The 25,368-nt window shown below is 38.9% G+C and overlaps 2 protein-coding genes across 3 annotated transcripts in view; both read left to right on the top strand.

Moving 5' to 3' along the window:
* Positions 1 to 8,701, top strand: part of plgrkt (plasminogen receptor, C-terminal lysine transmembrane protein) — a 40,518-nt gene extending 31,817 nt beyond the window's left edge. For both annotated transcript variants that reach the window (XM_015336770.2, XM_006627002.3), the window contains exons 3-5: positions 4,192 to 4,322; positions 6,036 to 6,145; positions 7,493 to 8,701. In XM_015336770.2, the coding sequence (XP_015192256.1) occupies positions 4,192 to 4,322; positions 6,036 to 6,145; positions 7,493 to 7,614 (363 nt within the window). In that variant the 3' untranslated portion in view covers positions 7,615 to 8,701. The remainder of the gene's footprint in view (positions 1 to 4,191; positions 4,323 to 6,035; positions 6,146 to 7,492) is intronic.
* A 5,345-nt stretch (positions 8,702 to 14,046) lies between these two features.
* Positions 14,047 to 17,676, top strand: rln1 (relaxin 1). The gene is made up of 2 exons (XM_015337181.1): positions 14,047 to 14,510; positions 17,077 to 17,676. The coding sequence occupies exons 1-2, from the start codon at positions 14,300 to 14,302 to the stop codon at positions 17,433 to 17,435; spliced, it is 570 nt and encodes a 189-aa protein (XP_015192667.1). The 5' UTR covers positions 14,047 to 14,299; the 3' UTR covers positions 17,436 to 17,676.
* Positions 17,677 to 25,368: the final 7,692 nt, after the last annotated feature.

The following is a 25,368-nucleotide window of genomic DNA, read 5'->3' as shown; positions in this document are numbered from 1 at the left end:
CCCCGGGTATGGTTTGTTTGACCTTCTGCGTCTCTCAGGCAGAGGAGGGGGCATCATTGTTATTTGCAACCTTTTTTACAATTTTATTCCTATTACTATACCTCCTCCCTCTTCTTTTGAGTGCCTTGTTTTAAATGTCTCTATCCCCTAATCTGCTTCCCTTGATCTAGGCCTCTCTGACCACTTAGCTATTCTTTTCAATATGGAATTACCTGTTTCTAACACTTCCCCCTCATGCTCTGTAAATTTCCGCAACTGGCGATCAATTGATCACCCAAGGCTTGCAAATTCTGTTCTGTCCTCCTTATCTTGTTTCTCTACCTCTGCCCGTCTAGAGGACAAAATACAGTTACTTGACAGTGTTCTTTTATCTACCCTCGACATCTTTGCTCCTCGAACCATCTCCTCTCACCCTGCCCCCCCGGTACATCGACCATCTGCAATCTATGAAGGCAGCCTCCCGCAAACTTGAGCGTAGGTGGCGTCTTTCTGACCTAAATGTACATTTATCAGGCTTGGAGAGATTATAAGGTTACAATAGAGTCTGCTAGATCCACCTACTTCTCTCACATAATTGAAAATCACCATGACAACCCCGGACATCTTTTCTCCACCATCAACAGCTTGCTAAAGCCAAACTTCCCCACCACATTACCTGCCTCATCACAACTTTGCAACACATTCTTAGATGTCTTTAGCATCAAGATCGACAACTCTCTCCGCTACACATATCATTTCCATACCTCCTCCCTCCTTATCCAACTTGTGGTTCCCTTCTCTCCAGCTTCTCTCTTCTTGACTCAACATCCCACAATAAACTAGTTAAACACATGAAACCCACCACTTTTATTTTAGATGCCATTCCCACCACTTTATTTCAGTCCTGTTTCTCTTCTCTCTGTCCTATTGTCCTCAATATTATAAAGGAATCCTTGAGCACTGGCATTGTACCAACGGTCCTCAAAACTGCTGCCCTTACTCCTGTGCCAAAAAGCCTAACATGGCTCTCGACAATCTTAACAATTTTTGCCCCATCTCCAACTTTCCATTTCTTGCAAAAAGTTCTAGAACGCGCTGTCACATTTCAGTTAAATAACCACCTCATGACAAATAACCTTTTTGAACCCTTCCAATCTGGCTTCCGTCAACTTCACAGCACAGAAACTGCCCTGATCAAAGTCACTAACAATCTTCTAATAGCTTTTGATTCTGGTTCTCTTTCTAGAACTTTTACTCATCCTTCTTGATCTCAGTGCTGCTTTTGACACTGATGACCATGACATCTTACTTTCTCATCTTGACACTGTGTTTGGAGTTTCTGACACTGCTCTCAGTGATCGCTGTCACTTTGACTCTCTTAACGGGTATAGGTCTGAAATTGGCCTTGTTAAGTCTGGTGTTCTTTAGGGCTTAATACTGGGCCCCTTGCTTTTTAGCATTTACATATTTCCACTTGGTCAGCTTTTAAGATCACATGGCCTCAGCTATCAATTCTATGCTGATGATACTCAAATATACACCCATACCAAACACTGATGTGGCTGTCTCTATTCTATCTAATTGTATCTCTGACATAAAACTTCATCTTAATAATTTGCTTCATCTTACCTTTGACAAGACATGCTTATTGGCACCCCCCATCAACTTCATAAAGCCAATCCTGTAACCCTGTCTGTAGATAGTTCTGTACTAGATGAGCTTCAGTCTAAATTGAGAAACCTTGGGGTGATATTCGATTATGGCTTAACATTTGACCCACATGTGCAGCATATTGTCAAAACGTCTTTTTTTCACCTCAGAAATATCACCAGACTACTCCCTATGCTATCACTAACTGTGACTGAAAAGCTGATCAAAATATTTGTGTTCTCTCAAATTGACTACTGTAATGCTCTACTCGCTTGGGTATCTAAATCTACTTTGAACAAACTGCAGTATGTCCAAAATTCAGCAGCCAGGATCCTGACCAGGTCTAGTGCAAGTGATCACATTACTCCTATCCTGGAGTCTTTGCACTGGCTTCCTGTCAAATTCCTTGTGGACTTTAAAATCTTCATGCTCACCTATAAGGCTCTGAATGGCTTGGCACCTCAGTAGCTGTCTGAAGTATTATAGCCTTACTCCCCACCTCGCAACCTTCGCTCTTCTAATTCTGGTCTCCTAACTGTCCCCCAAGCCTGTCTACATTGTATGGGTGACAGGGCATTTTCCTGTTATGCCCCCAAGCTCTGGAACTCTCTGCCCAAGGATATCAGAGAGTCACCTTCTCTAGACTCCTTCAAATCCAGACTCAAAACCTTCTTCTTTAGAAGAGCCTTTACTTAACTGGTTCCATTCTTCACCCCCCTGCTTTTCCTAGTACCACCATCCACGGTCTCCTCTGTATATTGTAATTGTGTTTTATCTTGTGTATTCTTTTTATTTATTGTTGTTCTCATTCTGTAAAGTGCTTTGAGAAGCCACCTTTAAAGGCGCTATATAAAATAAAGTTTATTATTATTATTATTATTATTATTATTATTATTATTATTATTAGTAGTAGTAGTAGTAGTAGTAATAGTAGTAGTAGTAGTAGTAGTAGTAGTAGTAGTATTAACATTGCCCCTTAATTGAGTTGTTAGAACTAAGGGTGCAAGATATTGAATCCTGACTATTTTTTATTAAATAATTACGAAGTTATATTTTTGTGTGTTATTTGTCAAATGAAGTAAGTTTTATCTACTATTAGGACTTGGTGAGGACTACATGAAAGTATATACATGTATATATACAGTGGCTAGAGAATGTATTCAGACCCTTTCAAAGTTTTCAAAGTATGCTGGATGATACACGTATTTTTCCAATCAGTATTTTTATTGGAAACTAACATGCAAAGACATTTTTAAAGACAAAACTAGTTCATTGTCAGCAGATATTTTTAATGAAAGTCAAAAACTTAAATTATGCTGCCTGCATAAGTGTTCAGAGCCCTGTGCTGTAGTAGCTCTATGTTCACATAGGTGAAAGAAATTGCTCTAACAAGGATAAAATTGCATTATTATTGGCCTCTGCCTGTTCACCATTGAAGTGACTGACACTTACTGGCTAAAAAACACTGTCTGTGTAGGGACAGTTGGCCTGGGAGTAAAGAAAAGGTACAAAAATTAAGACAAAAGAGTTTCGAAGGATGTTAGAGATAAAGTGGTAAAAATGCATACATTAGGAGAAGGGCACATAACAATATCAAAGGGTTTAAAATCCCAGGGAGCACTGTTGGCTCAGTAATCAAGAAGTGGAAGCTGCATGATACCATCAAGAATAAAACACAAATGTCTTTGATTGGCCCAGTGAAAGTTCCGATCTCACCTCTATTGAGAATCTGTGAAAATTGCAGTCCTAAAAAGTTGTCCAAGAACCTTAAATGAGCTGGAGCAAATCTGCCAAGAGGAATGGGTGAACAGCACACCTGTGCAAAGCTGGTAGATACAGTACCTAAGCCAAAAGACTGTTATTGCTCTACAAATAATAATAATTGCTTACACTTATATAGCGCTTTTCTGGACACTCCAGTCAAAGCGCTTTACAGGTAATGGGGACTCCCCTCCACCACCACCGATGTGCAGCATCCACCTGGATAATGCGACGGCAGCCATAGTGCCAGAACGCTCACCACACATCAGCTATCAGTGTGGAGGAGAGCAGAGTAATGTAGCCAATTCATAGAGGGGGATTATTAGGAGGCCATGATTGGTGAAGGCCAATGGGAAATTTGGGCAGGAAGCCGGGGTTACACCCCTACTCTTTTCGAGAAACGCCCTGGGATTTTTAATGACCACAGAGAGTTAGGACGTCGGTTTTACATCTCATCCGAAGGACGGCGCCTGTTTACAGTACAGTGTCCCCGTCACTATACTGGGGCATTAGGACCCACATGGACCAGGGTGATATGGCTGCTATTGTGTGGGTCTGAATACTTATGCAAGCAGCAATTATTTAAAAATGTCTGCTGACAAATAACTAATTTTGTCTTTAAAATGTTTCGAGTTTGCAATAAAAACACTGATTGGAAAAAGATGTGTAAGTATCATCTAGCAACATTTGAAAACATTCTGGTCCTAGTTCCAGCATTATTCACCTTATTCCATCTTGCACCATTTCAAATATTGTTTTGTTCCATACCGTACATTGACAGTTTATTTTTTGTCTTGTTAGCTGGAAAGGCAGATCCTTATGCAGAATCAGATGAGAGAGAGGCAGATGGCCATGCAGATAGCCTGGTCAAGGGAATTCCTCAAGTACTATGGAGTGTTTTTTGGATTAGCATCCCTTGCTCTTACTGCTGGGTAAGTTCATTTTATATTTATTAAATATGTCTGTTCAGGCTTGCAAAATATAAACACTAAATCAGTGTTAGCAGAAGTTACAACTTGTGCAAACACTGATGTAGTGTTATCAGCAATAACTAGACAATAAAAAAAGATCAGGAGGCATAGACACAATATTTCCTGTGTGGGCTAAATGGCCAGTCCACAATAAATTAATTAAATGGGTAAATAACCCCCACCTGAGTTTGCCATGTACAGTAATTTATAGAAAACTCTGGAAATATCATATGTGGAATGGAAAGAACAGTGGTTCATAGTTCACACGATTGCCTCCCAAACCACGTGTCTCACAGTCCATGATGGTAGGATACACCTGCATCCTCTTCCTGGCAGAGTTGTCTCTTTACCAATAGCTGTATATTCATTATTAATGGATACTGCAGTAGAATGTGGTATGTTCAGGTTTTTGTGGATTCTTTTATAGCCATCCTCCAACTTCTGGAGGTCAGTGATTGAGTGCCTGCAGTTTTCAGACAGTTCTCCAACTATAAACCACAAAGGATTGAAGCTACTGCTGAATGTGTTCCATGTGTTATCTAATTTTATACCTCATGGGAACAAGAAATCTTGGGAGGCCCTTATATAGTTTTATAGATTTTCTTTGTACAGAAATAAAACTTTAACTCAAATCCAAATTCAAAACCTAGTACGCACTCTTGAGTAGCAAGTTGTGGGTATCCTGGTTGAACCAAAATTGTGCTACATCTCTAAAGGAATCTTAACACTTCACCTGTGATGTAGCCTTGACTCTTCCTTGAAACATATCACTGTTGAGCTACTCAGCTGCTAAACGTTTAGTTTAGATTATAATAATAATAATTGCTTACACTTATATAGCACTTTTCTGGACACTCCACTCAAAGTGCTTTACAGGTAATGGGGAAATGTGCAGCATAGCCAATTCATAGAGGGGGATTATTAGGAGGCCACGATTGGTAAGGGTAAAAACACCGGGGTTACACTTTTCAAGAAACGCCCTGGGATTTTTAATGACCACAGAGAGTCAGGACCTCTGTTTTACATCTCATCCGAAGGACAGCGCCTGTTTACAGTACAGTGTCCCCGTCACTATACTGGAGCATTAGGACCCACATGGACCGCAGGGTGAGCACCCCCTGCTGGCCCCACTAACATCTCTTCCAGCAGCAACCTTAGTTTTTCCCAGGAGGTCCTTCTTGCCTAGATGTCTTGCCTTCTTCCTTACAATGTGGCTAGAATGTGATTATAATTGCATACTCTGAGTGTCACAAATGTAGAGGTTGTGCAGGTGTTAGTGATGGTAATCTGGGAGATTTCTTTGTGAAAATAACTTTGTGAAAAGTTATGTACTGCATGAAATGGCAAAGGAGTTTAAACACAAGTTATCTTTCTCATCTGCAACACAGAGGATCCAGAACATCCACTATTTCATTGTCTGAATTTGTTTAGAATTTCATTAGACTTTTTCATTTTTATCATATTTGAGTTCACCATGCTTACATTGGCATTAGATTTAAAACACTTAGGTATTTAACTTCCCTTTACTTCTTATGGGGAAGTACTATAAGTACTTTAAAATACAAAGTGTTTGAGAGTAGAGTCATTGATTTTAAGAAACCTACTGGAGCTATCTGACAACATTGGTTTTTAGTTCATATTGTTGTCCCAGTCTGAAACTATCTTGTCTTCTAGTGCTGTGAAAAGAAGGAGGCCCGTGTTATTCATACCAGTAATCCCACTAAGTTTTGTTCTCGCCTACCAACTTGACATGGGCTACGGAACCTTACTGCAAAGAATGAAAGGTAACTGGATTCACAGCACTTGTGCAATTGTAGCTTGAATAAATTATTACAGTAAAGGGTGATTAGAAAGCATCAGCTTTTACTCAATTGTTAAGTAAAGGCTTATGGGGGAGAAGTATTGGGTATTTAAAATGGGCTACCCTCTCCAAGAAGCATTTGTTGCTGTGGAATGTATAGTGTACTTTAGTGTCAGAAGTACCCTATGAAAACTGTTTTATCAGAAGTGTTATGTAGAGTCAAATCCATAATAAAAGAACAATGCACAACACCATTTATATCTCAGTATTACTAATATGACTAATTTAGCTGTTTGTTGCACAATTATGTTGATTCTACACATACTGTAATTTAAATCTATTTTTGTAATATGCATGCTATATTTTTTGTGTCTCTGACATCATTTAAAGCATCATACATTTGCATTACTATAGCCATGCTTTAACTTGCAAATTAAGGGATCTTACTTTCAGATGTCAGATGTTTAATGATCCATCTGGTGATATATTATAGACGTTACAATAAGTTTACCTTGCAAGTCATTTTATTTGTGTAGAGCAAAGGAAGATTCTGACCATTTCCCCACTGTGTGTATGGATCCTGGTATTGTTAACACACTATTCAAGTTTGCTGATGGTACTAAACAAGAGAGGGGCAAATACAGGAGCAGCTGCAAAGGAATTAAAAAATGACAAACAAAATCATGGAGTGGGCTGAGTGAAATTCCAAACCAATAAGTAAAAAGTGCTACGCTCCGATAGTAATAACACTTCTAATCATACATCACATGGGTGCTTCTGAGCTGAAGGAAGCTACACATGAAAGTGATCTGGGTGTAGATTATTCTATGACCTCAATAAGATAAAGTGGATAAACAATAAGAAAAACAAACAGAATGCTTGGGTATATTTTTTGTAATTTTAAATCCAGGAAAGTTATGCTCTACAATGCAATTGTCTAGAATGCTGTGTTCAATTTTGGTAACCATACTATAAAAAGATATTATACTCTTTAAACGAATTCCAAGAAGAGCAGCAAAAATGACTCCTTGTGTCACGTGTCTGTCACACTGTATATGGACATGTTGAGGGAGATGTCTCTTTAGTCTAGAATGGAGGAGGATGACAGGAGATTTTATCCAAGTATACAAAATCCCAAATGGTATAGATCAGTTCAATCCAGAGGACACTTTAATACTCAGTAGTAAAACAAGAGTTTGGGAAACCTAAGGGTGATTCTTTCAGGACAGAGACTAGGAAACACTTATTTTTCACTTAAATAAAGTAAAGTAGTAGGTATCTTGAACAGACTTCGAAATTTTAGATTTTTTACATTCTTATGTTCTTTCAGCTGAAGCAGAGGGTATAATGGAGTCGGAGCATGATCGTCTAGACCTGCCTCATGGAGCTCCCACCTTTGAAACCATTGAGAAAGCGCGAAGAGCCCAGAGCACCTTCTTCATTGAGAAATAAACTGTACTCGGTGTTGGCAACACTTATAAAAGTTCTTGACACCCCACCTTCATAAAAGTGTTTAATTCGTTCGCTACTCAAGTAAATAAAAAACGCTCTGCTTTATCCAGTTAATTAAATAGTTTGTGGCATATAGAATGTGCCAATAATGTTTCCTGCCTGAATGACCCCTTTACAGGATTTTTATTTCAGAAAGGGCCCTTATTCGTACATAAAATCAAGCAAAGTTTATAAGTAAAGCTAATATTAACTATTAAACTATAAACTAAAGGCGTTAAAAGGCAAAGGCAAAGTCTCAAGTAAACTTCCTAAGCTTTTTCAGAGTAAATGAATAATGTTAAAGTGATGATTTTACTTGTAAATAGACTTGGGGTGCCAATTTTACCAGTGTTTTTGGAGGTCCTTGTGTATACCTTGCTGAAATCATCTGTAGGAAGTGATTTAAAAAAGCACAAGGTCAGATCCAGGTGTGACCTGGAACACCAAGTCAATTAAATAATGGAAATTGATTTTTGAATTCACTTCTCAGATGCTTAAAGAGAATTGTCTTTACTGATAAAGCTATTATTTGCACTAATTATTTCATATAATTGTAGTTATTTTCTCAGTCTGTTTATTGACAAATCACAAATCAGGATAACTGATTAAATGTTTAAAAAATGCAATTCGGAAGGTTTTTGTGTGGGAGTTAGAAAGTGTTGGTGATTTCTGTTATTTTTTAAATAAAACTTGAACAGTATAAGCATTTAAACTCTTAGTAACCAAGGTCACATCATAATATTAGTCATGGATTTCTGATGGACATCTTCTTGTACTACATGTACTTGGAATAAAGTGTTTTCTATGTTTCTGTACTTTAAATAATGAATCTTCCTGTGCATTGTTTTGTTTCACACTGTACTGTAAGCACTTGTGTGTTTTATTTACTAAGCTTTTTCTTGTAAACAAGTCGCTTTTGCAGAACTTTTAACAAGGTTATGTTTTATTATTCACAGCTACAGTGCAAGGAAATGATGCTGTTGACCCTGTTACCTTTCACATTAAACTTATTTGTAAAAATAAATGCAAAATTTCTACAATTTACGTACACGGCAGAATGTTTATGCTTTTTTATTTTAGAATATTTGTTATACTTTTCAAAGTCTGAGAATACTATAGTTATAGCTTATGTACAAAAAGTTCTCAATTTGTTTTAAGCCCTTTGACCAGCAATACAGCTTGTGCAGTGAGGCATTGCAATTTGTCAATCACATGAAAGCTCATTAGGTGCACTTTTACTCAACGAAGTAAGTAAAAGTGCACCTAATGAGCTTTCATGTGATTGACAAATTGAAGTCCAGGTGGAACAATGCCTGATCAGGCCACCTTTAAACAGACCTTAATTCAATGCTTAGGTCACTGCAAGAAAAAGGCCATACTTAGTTTTCTGTGCATTCCATAATGACTCAAATGTCACCAGAACTATTGGCATGCTGCAGGCAGGCAGGCATGTCATGTGCCAGCGTTGCCAGAAACCATGGAGTAAGCCGCTCCACTGTGTCCCAGCTGCAGAAAGTTTCAGCAGACCGGCAGAACGTCCAAGATCCGGTCACCCTCGAGTGATCACACCAGACCACGACCAACACATCAGACTGGTCCATCTGAGAGACCATTTCATATCTTCCATCCGTACTGCTGCTGAAACTGCCGGCAGATGCAATGCCTGCATCAGTGACAGGACAGTGAGGCTCCATGCTCCTGGCCTTAAAGCAAGGCGACCTTTCAGAGGCTCTCTGCTCACACCTCCTAGACGTCACACTCAACCAGCTTGGGCCAGACAGAGGCTGCAATGGACTCTTCAGCAGTGGCATCAGGTCCTCTTCATAGATGAGTCACTCTTCAGCCTGTTCCACTCAGACGGGAGGGCCAGAGTGTGGAAGAGGTGGTGTTGTTTTTATATACTGTAGTATACACTGCTGTGGAATTTACAAGGAGTGTTGGTCTTTGGGATGTTAGTTTGTCTCAAGACAGTACTGCAGATCTTTCTGAGGGCTTTGCCATTTTTGATTTCATTTTCTTCAAAGAGTGTTTATGTATGTGTAATATGGATGGATTTGTGATACTGATTAAATGTTATTGGCATCATTTTGATTTATCGAACGTTCATTGTGATACACTTCACAGATTTGGATTGATTAGGAACAGGTGTTGTGTTCAATTATCTAGATGAGTATCAAATCTGGAGAAAAGAAAGAATGTAGCCAAGAAAGAATGGAGATAGAACGGAGTCAAGTTTGCTCATTCATCAAGAGAACACCCGTGTACAATTGATACATTGGAGGCTGGACTAAGCTGTTTTTTTCTGTGGATTCAAGTGCTTGTTTTTAATGAATCTACAGTAGATGTTGTGTAGACCATCATAATGAAGATTGGTGAATTTAAGGCAGACGTGCAGAATGTTTTTTCACTACATCTCCAAGATTGATGGTCATGGTGTCTAGTTGCTGCAGAACTCGACTTTTAGTGATTGATGGCAACTAGTGCACATGGCTCTTCATTGATTAAGAGCTAGGACCTAACTGCTGCCCTTCCTGCAGTCTCTTCCCGATGTGACAAACTTCCAGAAGGATGAAGCACGTCCTCATGCTCCTCATGTAATAACAGGTTATTTGCAAGATTATGTGGATGACTCTCTCACCTATACCAGACTTAATACCTTTGTCTTTGGAAGAGCTTTGCTTAACTGGTTCTGTTCTTTACCCCTCTGCTCCTACTGTACCACCATCTTCTGTCTCCTCTAAATTTGTATTATTGTCATCAGCATATCTTGTGTTTTTTTATTGTTGTTGTTGTTGTTGTCATTTTTAAGCACTTTGAGAAGCCACCTTTTAAGGTGCTTTATAAAATATAATAATAATAATAATAATAATAATAATTATTATTATTATTATTATTATTATTATTATTATTATTATTATTATTATTATTATTATAAATCGAGCCTGGTTGAACATTTGTGGAAGGAGCTGGGACATCTAGGGACCTGGGAAGCAGAGGCACATGTTTTTCCAGGCTCAATGAGATAAATGGGGACAGAATCTCACAACACAGCTTCTGCTATCTGCTGCAGAGCATGTGTTATACAGTTTGTACAGCTTGTATTGCCTCCAGCAATGGCTGCACACACTACTAACAATCACATTCACATTAGATCCCCTGTTGATTGATTCTGTTGATAACAAATATTAATTAGCATAACAAATTTCATGAATGTCATGTCCATTCAATGGAATATCATTGCACCTACTCCAGGTGTAATTTTCTTAATAATAGCTTTGTGATTTTTTTGCTTTTATAAGTGATATGTTTCTTTTGATGTTTAGTTAATTTGCAAACCCCAATTCGTCTTTGTAATGGTACTTAACAGCACTTTTTCTTTTTTCTGGCTTAAGAGATTACTGTGTGCACATCACCTTTCATTATTTTAAATTTTGTACCTGTTAAAATATTTTTTTCATTATTTACCTGGACGAACATGACCGTCTTTTAAAACATTTGGATTCTCAGTTATATTCCTTGCTTATCTGCAAAAATTTGGAAATTCCAATTAGAATAATGTTCAATCCATCTCTCCCATTCTTCTTCAGAAAATATAAAGACAGCAGACAAGCTCTCTCTAAGATGTGCATTGTCAACTGTGTCCTGGTTTTAGCCTCCAACAGCAGAGTACAAATTCTTGCATTAGATGTACTGTATGAGTGACAGCTTTCCCTTATAGCCAGAGGCTGACTTCAACCCCGCTAAGTGTCACAGCCCAGGTTAGCACTATCAATCTTCAGGTTATATGGCATTTTCTACGCTGTGAACAGATGCTTCTTCCAGATGAACCACTCAGGACTGTGTGACTATCTTTAACGTTCTTAATCAAGCTGTAACTTTAAATGGAAAGGGTTTTTCGAGTGAAAAAACTGACATTTATACTAAAAATATATAAGAAATACAAGTAATATTAGAAAACATAAAATTGTGAAATTGTGATTTTCTTTTCAAACATGTACAGTAATTCCATGTGTAACAGCATCTTGACTGGAAAACCAATTCCCTTTGGCATGAGTGAAAATGCACTTACACGTTTCTCATTTGCTGGTGACAGACAATCTGCTGCAGGCAGGATTTGTCATGCAGTGACTGTTCATTTCAGTTTATTCAATAAATACCTAGATAATTTTCAAAAGTCCCTGTAATACTCTACCTTTCAAACTGTTTTATATTGTCTGATTACATTATAATCAATTTATTGTGGAAGTTAATTCAAGCAACTATATTATACATCTTTCATTCTTAATTTCACAACTGAATTATATTGGAACAAAGGGAATTATCACTTTTATTAATGCCATCTAATACAAAAAAGCTTTCACTCCATTATTAGATGAAGACAAAATTATGGTGGAAGCTGGAGAATTTGAAGGTACAGTAAAAATGTAATGCTTAGAAATAATATTACATCCCTTTGTCTAATTTTATTGGTTGCTGTTGTATGTTAAATTACAGTAGATTCATGCCATACATTATAAACTGAACTCACATATTCAACAGATATCCATTTGAATTACTGTGTATTTTTAAATTGCACTAAATGGGTTTATTTAATTAATAAAATATTTATTCTATTACTAGCTCTAGTGGAGTATTCTATTTCAACTACAGTACATGATTAGCACAAAGACACATATCTCCCAGTACGTGTAATTGAGCCATTATTATATTGTCATGTCTGGGTATTTTTTGTAGGTTTATTGTGACAGATGTGTAATGTGCAAAATAATTTTCATTTTTACCCTATCTGCTACCTATTTTCAAGAGCATTGGTTCTTTCAGTTATGTGATGGTATAATTGGAAATGTGATAATGAAAATCTAAAAAAATATGGATTTTTATAAGGATCTAAAATTGCTGACAATCCTATACACAGTACATTACCCTGTATGTACTGTATTATATTTCCTTATGTTGTATAAACATAAGGAAAGCCAATAAGCCTTTCCTTATATTAATACAAAAGAGTAGCTTTATCTGCTCTGCTATGCCAACAGGTTGAATAATTTATCCAAGTGTGTTTTAATGTTCAATGTGTTAGAGGTGCTCACTGATCTGATAAAGAATCTGGATTAATCAGTAAATAATTAGTTGTGTTCATACACTCCTGGATTGGCTGGGCGTGACTTGAAGAAGTGTGGGATATTTCTGTTTGGCTTTCTCTTCTCAAATGGAAAGGATTCTTTCAACTGGGTTTGTAGTGAAGTTTTTTGAGGAATGATTGCAACTATTCATTTCTTCTGCTCTTTTTTGTAATCCTCCATGGTGTCTCTTCCCAGAATGTTAAAACAAATCAACTAAGCCCCTCTTCTCCTCACATACATTTCCTTTTGCATCCCTTCTCTAGCTCATCTCCAGCTTTGCTGCATCCCCTTGGTGAATTTCACTCTGCATGAGTGTCCTAACCTCCTGGGTGATTGACCCTTAGCCAAGCAGGATAAACCAAAGCTGTTTATTTCAAATTTTGTCAATAAATCTATTTGGAGAAAAGGAGCCAGATACATCCTTGGCATTAAGAGAAGAGCTTACACTGACATGTTGAAGGAACTGAATATTCATTCATTTTCTGATTAGGTGTCCTTATTCCTTGTGAGCTACAGTATACTGGTGGGGCAGGATTGTGGAACTATACATTTTAACTAGGCCATCTTTGTTACTTCTTCATATTATGTTGTCTAAGTGATATCTGTTATTCATATCAGGTGTTCTTCAATATTTAGTTGCTTTTATGGTACAGAGCAAATTTGATTTTTTTATACCCCATAGATAAAGTAAAAAAATCGTTTTTCAGATAAATTTACTGCAGAATCACTTTTTTTTGCTGGATTTTGATTTAAATAATAAGCTTTTCTATAAGAAATGACAGTATCATTTAATTATCATAAGAAGAAATATGTGCTTAATATAAGGGATTGTAATCAAGGTACAGTACACTGTACGTTTCTGAGATATGGTTTTGCTTTAGCTGTACTTGGCCTTATTTTTTTAATTCTTACTGTTTAACGGTCTGTCGAGAACAGTTGTATTTTAAAATTTTGTCACAATATACAGTAACGCTGAAAAGGTTCAAGACTAACGGCTAATAGAAAGGAGCATGTGCCTCTACAATAACGATTTGTTTAATCGATATTTTAATATTAATTTAATCACAGTTTATTTCTCAGGAGGGCGGGCTGTTGAAAAACGCTTGAACTTTTGCGAAAGCAAAGAAGTGAGGTCATTTATAAAACACATGGGGGAGGGGGTTGATCGCGGAGGAAAGGTTGTTCGTACTGTATGAGTCAGAGGGTAACGGGACAGGAGCTATATAAGGGAGACAAATTAACAACATGTCCAGTAAGGAAAGGAGGTGCATTGGCTGTTGTAACAGCAACTCTGTGAAGTTAGGTTTAGTTAAGGCACACCATTTAAAAAAACGTAATACTACTAGACTAAAGGAGTGCTTAGCGCTGACAACGCCGCTGTGTTTAGGGTTCCAGAAGTTGTTGCAACTTCAATAAAGCGTTTAGAATCTTCTACTTAGACCCACACTACTCAAAACACCACTTGCAGAGTTACGGAAAGGTCCTTTATTTAGTTGTACGTTCTGTAAGCGCAGTTGGTTAAAATGTTAAAGCTGCTGTCTGTGTTTCTAATGTGTGTTGGCAGCATGTGTCTGGGTGCCAGAGCGCAAGGTGTGAGCAAGGGAGGTTTGACAAGAGAATACGGGGTGAAGCTGTGTGGCAGAGAGTTTATCAGAGCCGTCATATTCACCTGCGGAGGTTCAAGATGGAAAAGGCTTTCGGAGGACTCGGATTCACCTTTAGGCATCGAGAAGAGTGAGTACTTGAGTACTAGGATTTATAAAGTTTGTGTTTGAACGTGTTCTGTAGACATAGAGTGTGACTTACCGGTGTTTATATCTACAGTACATCTTTTTAAATACCCACTTGACTGTTTTGCGTTCAGCTCAGTACAAACTAATGCAGTGCGCTGTTGTTTTAATGAATGACTATGTGTCAATGGTATGTGTAGTAACTGAAATGGCACATTACAGTACACACTACAATATGTTATGGCTCTTTCAGTAGACTTCTTTCTTCTGAAAACCAAAAATCAAAAGGTTTTTATCATTAAACAACTTCCAAAATCTAAACAATTTTCTTAATTTTCAAAATCTTTGCTTGTAATTTTTATGATTTTAAAATAATTTAATGAATTCAATAAATGAAAATGCAAAACGTAAAGATCATTCTTTCGGTTTTGAAAAAAAGTCATGTTGTACCTCAACTTCAAACATTGTTTTCTACGTGAAATGCTTTGTGTATATTGTGATAAGAGAATACGTCATTGTGACAGAATTCGAACCTAGTGAGTTATATTGCAGTTACAGACAGGATATTATGTAGAACACATTTTCTTAAACTTTTTGTCTCGTTAAAACGCCTAAACTCATCACCTGTCATTGTTTGAGTAAATTTGAGGATAAATTGTCTAGAAATTTTAAATTGCTGTCCAGAATAAGGTAATTTGATATTTTTATCGATAATGACGTCGTCCTTGATATAATTATACATTTTGATAAATTAGACTAAACATTGATCGTAAAGCAGCAGGACTGTCCTTGGCTTTGAAGCCATGAACGATATTAAATCTGAGAAAACAACCAGTAATCTGAATTTGTAAGAAGAAGATTCGTTTAACGACCTTGGATTGTACAGTAAATTTGTTCCACTCACACATAAGGGTAAAGGGTGCTTCCGTACGAAATTGCAAATAGCAAAACCGGCGAAAACGTTTTTTTAATACAGAGGATAAACCTGGTCCAATTTAACCTCATACTAATAAAACGTGCTTTAAAATAATTTAACTAATGTTGATTTTAATCCTGCATGTATTTATTTTATCTTAAATTTATGTTTTGGTAGGGGTTCTGAAAATTAAAGTTGCTTCAGTACTTGAACAGAATTTCCTTAAAATAGACATAATTAATTTGATTAATTAATTTTGTGTCCATCCATCCATACCATCCATACAGGACAGCCACACAAATCGTGGGTATTTGTAAAGTGTATACATAATCTACCTTTTCTTCTGAATATGTGTTTCTTGTTCTGATAGTTGAAAGTGTTAGCTTTTTAGCAACAACATCTTTGCTTGTCTTGCAAGTTCACTTATCTGCCTAAATATGCTCATTTAAAAAACTTCTTTAATTATTATCATTAAGTTGATCATGTCCCAAGTTATGATTAATAACATCCCGCTTCACAACCCTTAAAATCCTTCAAATAAAAACCATGCTTTCTGATAATTAATGGATTATTTTGCTGATAATGAGCAACTGAAATCTTTTCCTTGTTTTCAAAGACACTTCTCTCATTTTTCGAATAGGCTGGTGGTGTCACATGTCTAACATGTACGAGATAAAACTGACATAGAAAAATGAGCGAGTACTTGCATAAATTAATAATAATATTAAGAATTAATTAATTAACACCTACAAGATAATACATTGGTAATACCTCACAATATTTGGTTATTGAGTCAGTATTTACATACATTTGGAGAGAGCATTATCTAGAATATTTTCCTGTATTATCTTGCTGGAATCTATGGCCATTATTTTAAAATGTAATCAATAGTTCCATGTGTACTATACAGTACATCAATGGTGGTCACCAGTTGTAACAGTTCCTTATTGAGAAGAATGAGGGTCTGCGTTTTGAATCTGTCAATGGAGCTCATTAAACTTATTCCATTTTTATTTCATCTTTGCCTATTCATGCTGGGTGTACTGGCATTTAATAATATCTGGAATCCAACATTAATGTGGAAATATAAATGGTATTATATGATGGGTTAAAACTTTTTGAGTTTTAATTTCTTAGTTCTTTTCAATTCAATATAATTTATTTTTATATAGTGCCTTTCAAAACAAGGTTGCCCCAAGGCCTTAACAAAGCTCTTCATAGATTGTTAACAACACTGTTTGTTACACCTGCACAAGGTTTACAAAAATGTTTGGAAAAAGCTTTAGGGGTGTTTGCAGAGCTATCCCCACCTTTTGTTTTTTAAATATATTGTAGTTCATCCAAGTGGCCAAAACGTTACATTTAAATAAAAACAAAAATGGACCACTATATGTCTCAATGTATTTACAATCAGTAATTTTACCATTACTTTCAGAATATTAGTTGCATATTGTACAAAATGCTTCAAAATTCATCATGGAGAATTCCAGTCACTACAAACTAAATAAACCTAAACTACTAAGATAACCTTTCTAGTTCAGGTGACATTACAGTCAGTTAAATAACCATGGCCGCATGTAAATTCTGTAAACTTACTCTTGAGGCAATGTTTGATGCCTCTCCTTAGTCAGTGGCCATTTCCTTTTTTCACCAGATCTGCCCCTGGGTTCTGCTTTCCACACCGCCCCTGAAGGTGAGGACAGTCTGAGCAGACTGCAGTCCATCCTGGAAAGACCCCCCCTGCCCATCACGCAGCTATCCCTGAAGGACCTTGTCAGCCTGTACGGCGTCTACAGTGACTATGAGTCAGTGCCTGATGACCTCGGAGAGCTCCTGCAGCAGGTGTCAGAGCTCAGGCAGCAGCAGAAGTTACAGACTACTGAAAAAGTGGGCAACAGTCCTCACATCCCCTGGCTGAAGTCCCCCAGGAGGAAGAGGAACTTTTCAGTGGGCTTGGCAGGAATGTGCTGCAATCAGGGTTGCACTAAGAATGACATTGGCAGGCTCTGCTGATCATACAGCAGATCGCAGGAGCCCGCGCTAACCAGTCTCGATGTCTAGCTGTATTTATTTAATGTATATTGACTGTGTGTCAGTGAAGAGAGTTCCTGTTGTGTGCTGGGAACTAGAGAGAATGTGTTGGGTGAGGGGTCACTTTTGAATTTGAAATCTTTTAATTTTCAATGACCCACTGTCCTTATGGCTTTACTTGTTCTGTTTCCTAGAGGACAATAAAATTAGTTTTCCTACAATATTTTCTTCTGTTTGACAGTTTTGCTGTAATATTTCGCCTGATTTTTTTCTTTATTCAGCTCTGTGTACTAAAATACAATATCAATGAAGTGGAAGTGATGAGGTGCACTTTTTTCAAATAGTTTTTTTGTCTTTGTTATAAGGTAGACTGAACGTTATATTAAACTTAACTCCTAACTATATATTTATATTTGACTCTTCCCCCAGCTAAGTAAATAAAAGGACTGTACCATATTTTATTTCTGAGATATATGAAAGTTAAATATAAACTTAGCCCCAAACACCAATTGCAAGCTTGTATGATATTGTCTTTGAAGTCTTATATCTTGTCTAAGATAAGTAAAAAAGATAACCACAGAAGAAAAAATCACACACAAACCAGTGCAGCTAAAAAGCAGTGGTCCTGAAGACATAATTCAGAGGAACATATGGTGGCACAATTACACGAAGTTCCATTCCAAGTCTGTCATTCCGACCCTTAGATTCAAAACTTCACAATAAACAAAGTAATAAATAGGGCACTTAGCATAACAATTTTTTTTCAGACAGGTATGGGAGGTTGGCATACAAAATGAGCATCTGCAATGTGTAGGGGGAACTTTATTTCAATGCAAGATTCATAAATGTTGCTGAGAGCTTGTTGTCACACTCATGAGCAATCACAAGTACAAAAACAAATAACTGGGCATATATCAATATCACTTACAGTCTGCTGAGTGTTCAGGGACACATTTTGTTTCAGAATATGACATTTCAACTGTAAGGCTCCTTAAGTATTATGTACCTATGATTGGAAATTAACTGATTCAATCACATAGTGGTATATAATGAGCTCCACAAATTTGTGAAACCGACAGTATGAAGATATGGTTTCAAAATGGTTTGCATACAGAAAGAGCTCTTATCATCAGGAGGAGAAAATTAATTTTCAATTACATTTATGATTTGTAAGACGAAGGTAGGAATATCAGAGGTGCCAAAATATTTGTGTGCAATATGGTTGGTCGTTAATTTTTCAAAGATAATAACTGCATAAGTTATAAGTGCTGAATGAAGTCAAACAAGTGGAGAGTGAACAACAGCTAAAGCTGAAAAATATTGTATTCTATATCAGGATTAGAAACAGGTCATGTACACACTGTGCCAAAAGGAAAAGAAAAAGAGACAATGTTTCAGATGTTAAGCTTTATTCAGGTGTGTGGAACATCACACAGCATGGAATAAATCTTTGCAGCCTATGCATCCTACCTACTGTACTTGAACGTCTTCATGCACATGCTGTTCTGTTTACAACATTGGAAGAAACACATTTGAAAATATTAATCTTACTATTGCATAAATATTTAGCCTACAAAATCAGCAATGACACAGAACAGATTTGGAGTTCGAGTACAGGAGTTTTGGGGCCTGAATTGTATCTAATAGTTTCTCCCAGCAGTTGACTGACAAATTCACTGAAATCATTATACTGCGGAACTGATGCACAGCTTGGGAGTGACACAGGCACTCAGGCACATCAGCGTTGCAGATCAATGAACTCTCTCTCTCTACTAACTCTCCCTTCTTCCAGCGTCTGTTTGTCTTGTTGCCAGTGTACATGTCTAAGCCTGTGGCATCACTGGGCAACTCTGTATAGGGCTTGTACTGTATATTACTAAGGTTTGGGTACTTCAATGAAGCAAAGTACATTTCAATGATCTAATCCCTGCTGGAATTAAGGCTAGTACTTGTTAGATGTACAGTAAAATAGTTTGACATGACCTTTATTTTTTAATTCCCTCCTTGAGTGCCTTCTGTGTGGAGTTTTATGTTCTTCCCATGTGCTGTATGTCTGTGTGTCACTATTGTTGATCTGGTTTCCTCCTAGCTGTCACAGACATGCTCATCAGATTAATGTCTCTCAAATTCTCCTTGTATGTGATTGGTGCTTTGCTCAAAGTGTGGTCTCACTTTGCACTCTTCCACCCTTTGCTTCTAAGCTGGACTCAGGGTCTCCATGACCCTAATTAGGAATAAATGGCTTTGTCATTTTTCTTTATTATAATGTTTCACAATAAAAATATAGAAACAAGAGGAGGCCATTTGGCCAATCTAGTTAATTTGAAGCAAATTGATACAAAGATCTCATCCAGCTTTTTCATGCAGGAAGATAGGCTTTAGCAACATGTTTGTTCCAAACTCCTACAACTCTTTAGGTAAAGAAATGCCTCCTTTTATCACTTTTTACACATTATACACTTACATTCTCAGGTTAATGTTTCACTGCTCATTCTGAAGATATCTGCAGAGTTAGCTTTGTCAGTGCCCTTGAGGATATGGAATACTTGTGTATTAAACAGTAATTGTGAATGCTAATTTATCAGCCTATCTTTCTAAAAGAAAAACAAATTGTGCAAATTAATGTTACCAAAATGGATTTAAGGTTATCATCCCCCATTAAGGTAGATTTTCTGGCTGGAATTAGGTCTACACGAGAAAATGTTGTGCTTGATGATTAATAATAACTTGAGAGTCATTCCTGAGATGGAGTCATGGACACTGTCACACCAGCCGAAATCAAAAGCACGTTAGTCATTCTGTCCATCCCCAAATACCCTATCACATTATGTATGCTCTGAGTACATCTGTGTCAAAGAAGGTGGAGAGCAATCTTTCAGTGTGGTTTTGCTTACAGTTTATGTGGCAGGTGTGCTATTTATAGAAGAAATGAATTTACTGAATAGTCTGCATTCCAGTTGGGACTGACGGGGTGTCTGGCTGTGGAACCTTTACAAAGGTAACTGAGAGAGTCACTAAATGTATGCACATACAGTATTTTGTATACTGTGACGAGCACACCAAATTCGGAGAACCCATCAGCAAGTGCAAATCTTTCCAAACGGATGAGCTTGTGATTGAATTAATTTGATTAATTCCACCTCAAAGAGGCTTAGGCTGTTGAATCAAACCACATCTTAAACATCCTTAACCAGAAAGCCCAATATTAATATTTTTAATCACCTACAACCAGGCCACCAAAAGATTTTGAGTTCTGTAATGGTGTCAAATGAATCCCCTTGTCAGGAACACAGAATCCCTGTGTCAGAATAGAAGGATCCTGTGCGATGACATGAACACTGTGGAATGCAGAGTAGCACTAGAACTAAATCTGATGCACGGCTAGGTCGAGAGAAGAAGCAACGAGTGTAGTAACCAGGGGAATCCAAACGAGGGGAAGAAATCTGAGAAGCGATATCCAATTAGCGAAGTTAATAAGAAAAGAGTTTAGTTCAGGAACTGTGAAAATCAGTAGACAACTCTAAAGGAGGCTTCTCAATAGTGAGCGTGGGTTGGTGAGTGAGGAAAGTTTAAATACTAAAGGAAGAGAGATATGGTTGGATAATTGGTTCAGGAATCTGGTGCATGTGAGAATGTGGTAGCTTCAGTGGGAATGAGTACGTGAGTACGAGTACGTTTGCGAGGAGGAGTGTGCGACGTGACATTACACCCCCCTTAGAGCAGGTCCTGACGACCCCATTAAGTGTTGACGGAAGAATTTTTTAATGAGGCTCTGGACCAAAATATGTTTCTCGTGGACCCAAGAACGCTCCTCTGGGCCATAGCCCTCCCAATCAACAAGAAACTGTCGGCGGCCCCGATGCGAGCTTGTATCCAAGATCTTATTAACTGTGTAGGAGAGTAAGCCATCGATGAGTCGTGGTGGAGGTGGAGGGTTGAGGTCGGGAGAGGGGAGATCTATGGCAGGGTTGCAAGAGAGAGACATGGAAGGAGGGATGTACCTTTAGAGTTGGAGGAAGGGCAAGACGATAGGTGACAGGGGTGATCTGGGAGAGGATGCAAAAAGGTCTAATATAACGGGGGCCCCAACTTATATGAAGGTTCTCTAAGGGGTAAATTCCTGGTAGACAGACAGACGAATTCTCCTCGTCTGCAATGGTAGAAGGGAAGGGAGGATTTAAGTCCAGGAGAGGGGGGGGGGGGGGTGGTATCCTAGGGAGCAATAGAAGGGGGACATCCTGCTTGTGGAATAAGAAAAAGAGTTATGTGCGTATTCTGCCCATGGGAGGAGAGAGACCCAGTCGTCTTGTGAAGCAGAGACGTATGCTCGGAGGTAAGTGAAAAGGTCTCGGTTGTTTCTTTCTGCAAGCCCATTACCTTCGGGATTATAACCAGATGTAAGAGATGTGGAAGTTCCAAGAGATTTGCAAAAGGCTCTCCAAAATCTAGAAATAAATTGCGTTTTCCGATCCGATGTCTGCAGGAATGCCATGGAGTCTGAAGATGTGAAGAACAAAGAGATCGTCCATTTCTTGAGCGGATGGAAGAGTAGGGAGGGGAATGAAATGAATTCTTTATGGAGTTAGTCTTGGGTCAATCTTAATGCCCAGGGGTGAGATGATGTAGCCGAGGAAGTGAATTCTGGATGCGTGGAAAGTGCATTTATCTAGCATAGAGCTTGTTCTTTATTAAACGGTTAAGAATCTCACGCATGTGGGATATATGATCCTGGAGACTGGGGGAAAATATTAGAATATCATCCAGGTATAACAGGACATATTTGTGTAAGATATCCCTAAAGATGTTGTTCATGAAACCCTGAAAGACAACAGGAGCATTCACCAGTCCAAAAGGCATTACTTGGTACTCATACTGACTGTGGGTAGTAATGAATGCCGTCCAGGAGTGATTCCAAAGCCAACTCTCACAGAAAGGCATGCCGTGGAATGGCAGGAGAGCGAGAAAAGAACCTATGCGGAGCAACGAGACATGGAGAAAGTCTGGGTTTAGAAGGTCAGACAATGTCGGGTAGAAAACTATGCTCTCAAGCTGCAGAGGAGACGACCTGGTGCTAGGCGGGTCTCAGGACATCCGATCCCTCAATGTTGAGCGAGGAGGAAAGAGTGACCCGGAAATATAAAGCCCCAGACAAAGACATACCGGAAGGACAAGGAAAGCACAGGGAAACTAGGGACAGGACAGAGTAGGAGCGCCCTCTAGTTGTAGATGGTGTGATTGTACCCCCCCCCCCTTCACATGTGGCTCCTGACGCCCAAAAAACAAATTAGCTGCACAGCTCTGGAGGGGAGAAAAAACCTCATTTAACTGAAAGGAAACCTCCAGGAGTCCACGGCTGAGAGCTACCCCTTCCTCCATGGTAAAAACCTTTTTGGGTAGAGGAAGGGGGGCCTGGGGAGGGCTCCGGGGAGCGAGACGAAAAAACACACACAACAAAAATAAACCTGGAAGACCAGGGTAACAAACCACACACAACAGATAGGAACCAAGAGTTCCAAGAAACAGGGGTCGGGGGGATGAGAGAACAGGGAAACTGGGAAGTGAAAAACCAAAACACCAAGAGAAAAAACAAAGTAACAACAAAAAACCTGGGAACAAAAGTAGTAAAATACTGCAAACTGGGCAAAAACATGCTCAACATTCTGTTGCTGATGCTGGGAGGTGACAACCCGAGGAAAGCCAGGTAACCATACGTGGATGTCGGAAAGGTATACCGCTGAATGACCTGCTCACAGGTACGGATGTTGGGAGATGACATCCAGAAACAAGAATAGGAGAACGGAAAAAAAAAGCTCAACATTCTATCACGGATACCGTGTGACAACCCGAGGAAAGCCAGGTATTTGTATGTGGATGTCAGAAAGGCATACCACTGAATGACCCGCTCACAGGCACGGATGTCGGGAGTGGCATCCCGCAATTAGAATAGGAGAACTGAAAAAAAGGCCCAAAACAATGCCGAAAAACAAAAAGCGCCGCTCGCGGGGTCAGGAGATGGCTCAACATTCTGTGACAGATTCTGTCACAGATTCTGTCACAGATGTGACATTCTCCTGCTGTGGAATGGCAGGAGAGCGGAAAAAGATCCTATGTGTAGCGGCAAGATGGGGGTTAGCCCAAGCACAGGAGGTCAGACGATGTTGGGTAGAAACCTATGCCCTCGGGCCGTGTAGGAGATGATCTGGTGCAAGATGGGTCTCAGGATATCCGATCCCTCAATGTTGAGCGTGGAGGAAAGAGTGACCCGGAAATATAAAGCCCCAGACAAAGACACACCGGAAGGACAAGTAAAGCACAGGGAAAATAGAGACAGGACAGGAGTGCCCTTTAGCTGTAGAGGGCGTGACACCAACCAAATCAGAAGAAGGGGTTTACTGTTCTAAATACTTATATTGTTTAGACCGCATTAATCAATGCAGGGTCTGAGAGATCAGTCTTTTTAAAAAAAAATGGCGCAGGCAGGTGAGGAAGAGGGACGGATGAAGCCAGATCTCAAGGATTCTTGAGTATAATTTTCCATAGCCTGAGTTTCTTCATGGGAGAGTGAATAGACATGGTCCTTAGGAAGAAGAACTCCTGGAATCAGGTTAATGGGACAATCGTAAGGGCAACGAGGAGGGAAGGAACGCTAGGTGTAGATCAGAGTAGTAAGAAGGAATTGTAGAGAGGTTATCTTGGGAAATACGGGAAATGAAACGTTTCAGGAGGAGTTGACAGCAAAACGAAAGACATTAAGATCCCCAGGCTGTGAGTTCCCCTTGCGACCAGGAAATGCGTGTCTGTAACCAAGGGAAACCAACAACCAGTGGGTGAGAAGGGGATTGGGTGATAAAGAACTGAATGACCACCAGGTGGGTAGCGCTGATGTGGAGAGTGAGGGGAGGGGTCTGCCACTTCACCAAACCAGGGGAGAGAGGGGAGCCATCAAGAGTGAGTAGACGAATAGAAGGAGTGATGGGTAACCGGGGAATGTTCCATGACGAAGTGAGTCCGGAATCTAGGAAGTTTTCATTGGAGCCTGAATCGACAAAAGCAGAGAGATTTGTCCTTTATTCCATGAAAGTGTGGCTGGAAGAAAAAGTCCGGAATCCAAGGGATTTGAGCAGCCAGGGAACAGAATTTTGTGACATAGTCCTGAAGGGAACGAGATCCTTGAGTGAGGGAAGTGAGACGTGCAACAATAAAGTGGTGAGAGTGAAATTGTCCGAAGACTGATTGTAGAGCTGTCTGAAAAAAGTAGAGGTTAGCAGTCTCTGGAACATTCGGAGAGAAGAAATGCGTGGCCCAACCTAGAGCTTGTATGGTGAGGTAAAATACCAATTCTCTCTCTATCCATGTGGAAGGCCATCCAACATTGGGTCAGAAAGCTCTGACACTTGGAGGGGTCCCATCTAATTTTTCCAGAGGAGGAGGGGGTAGTGGATTAACAGGTACTGGAACCAGGGGAACAGGAACTGGAGCTGCCAGCTGGGGAGGTGGTGATCATGAGACTACTAGTTGCTGGACTGCCACATCTAGCTGGCCCAGGGTCCGGGAGTGCTCTTGGCAAATAGAAAATTGATTATTCTGGCCTGCTGGACCCATATTTTTCAGCTCACTATTCTGTCAGGAACCGATAGGTTGAATAGGAAGATCCTGTGCGATGACGTGAACACTGCGGAATGCAGAGTGTGGGATGTGATACCCTGAGCATTTACCCCTGCGAATGAAATTGGTTCTAACAGAATAAGGATTTTTTTTCAAATGTGAGTTTGAAAATTCTTTGATCTTGGTCACGTGCAAGTTCTTCTAAGTCCCAAGAAGTGTAGAGATGTGACAAAACGTAAGTCACAGAGAACTTTGTTATAATACCAGCAATACCATCATTTTGTTTTAGTCTTAGTTGAAGTGACTTACA

This window comes from Lepisosteus oculatus, chromosome 3 (assembly GCF_040954835.1).
Source record: "Lepisosteus oculatus isolate fLepOcu1 chromosome 3, fLepOcu1.hap2, whole genome shotgun sequence".
NCBI classification, from domain to species: Eukaryota; Metazoa; Chordata; class Actinopteri; order Semionotiformes; family Lepisosteidae; genus Lepisosteus; species Lepisosteus oculatus.
The sequence above is the reverse complement of the archived record's forward strand: the minus strand, read 5'-3'. Positions and strand labels throughout refer to the sequence as shown.

What these genes read in the sequence shown, in the direction of transcription:
- rln1 (XM_015337181.1), top strand. Translation starts at nt 14,300, where the DNA reads ATGTTAAAGCTGCTGTCTGTGTTTCTAATGTGTGTTGGCAGCATGTGT. An exon ending in ACCTTTAGGCATCGAGAAGA is followed by an intron (nt 14,511 to 17,076) that starts GTGAGTACTTGA and finishes TTTTTTCACCAG; the next exon opens with ATCTGCCCCTGGGTTCTGCT.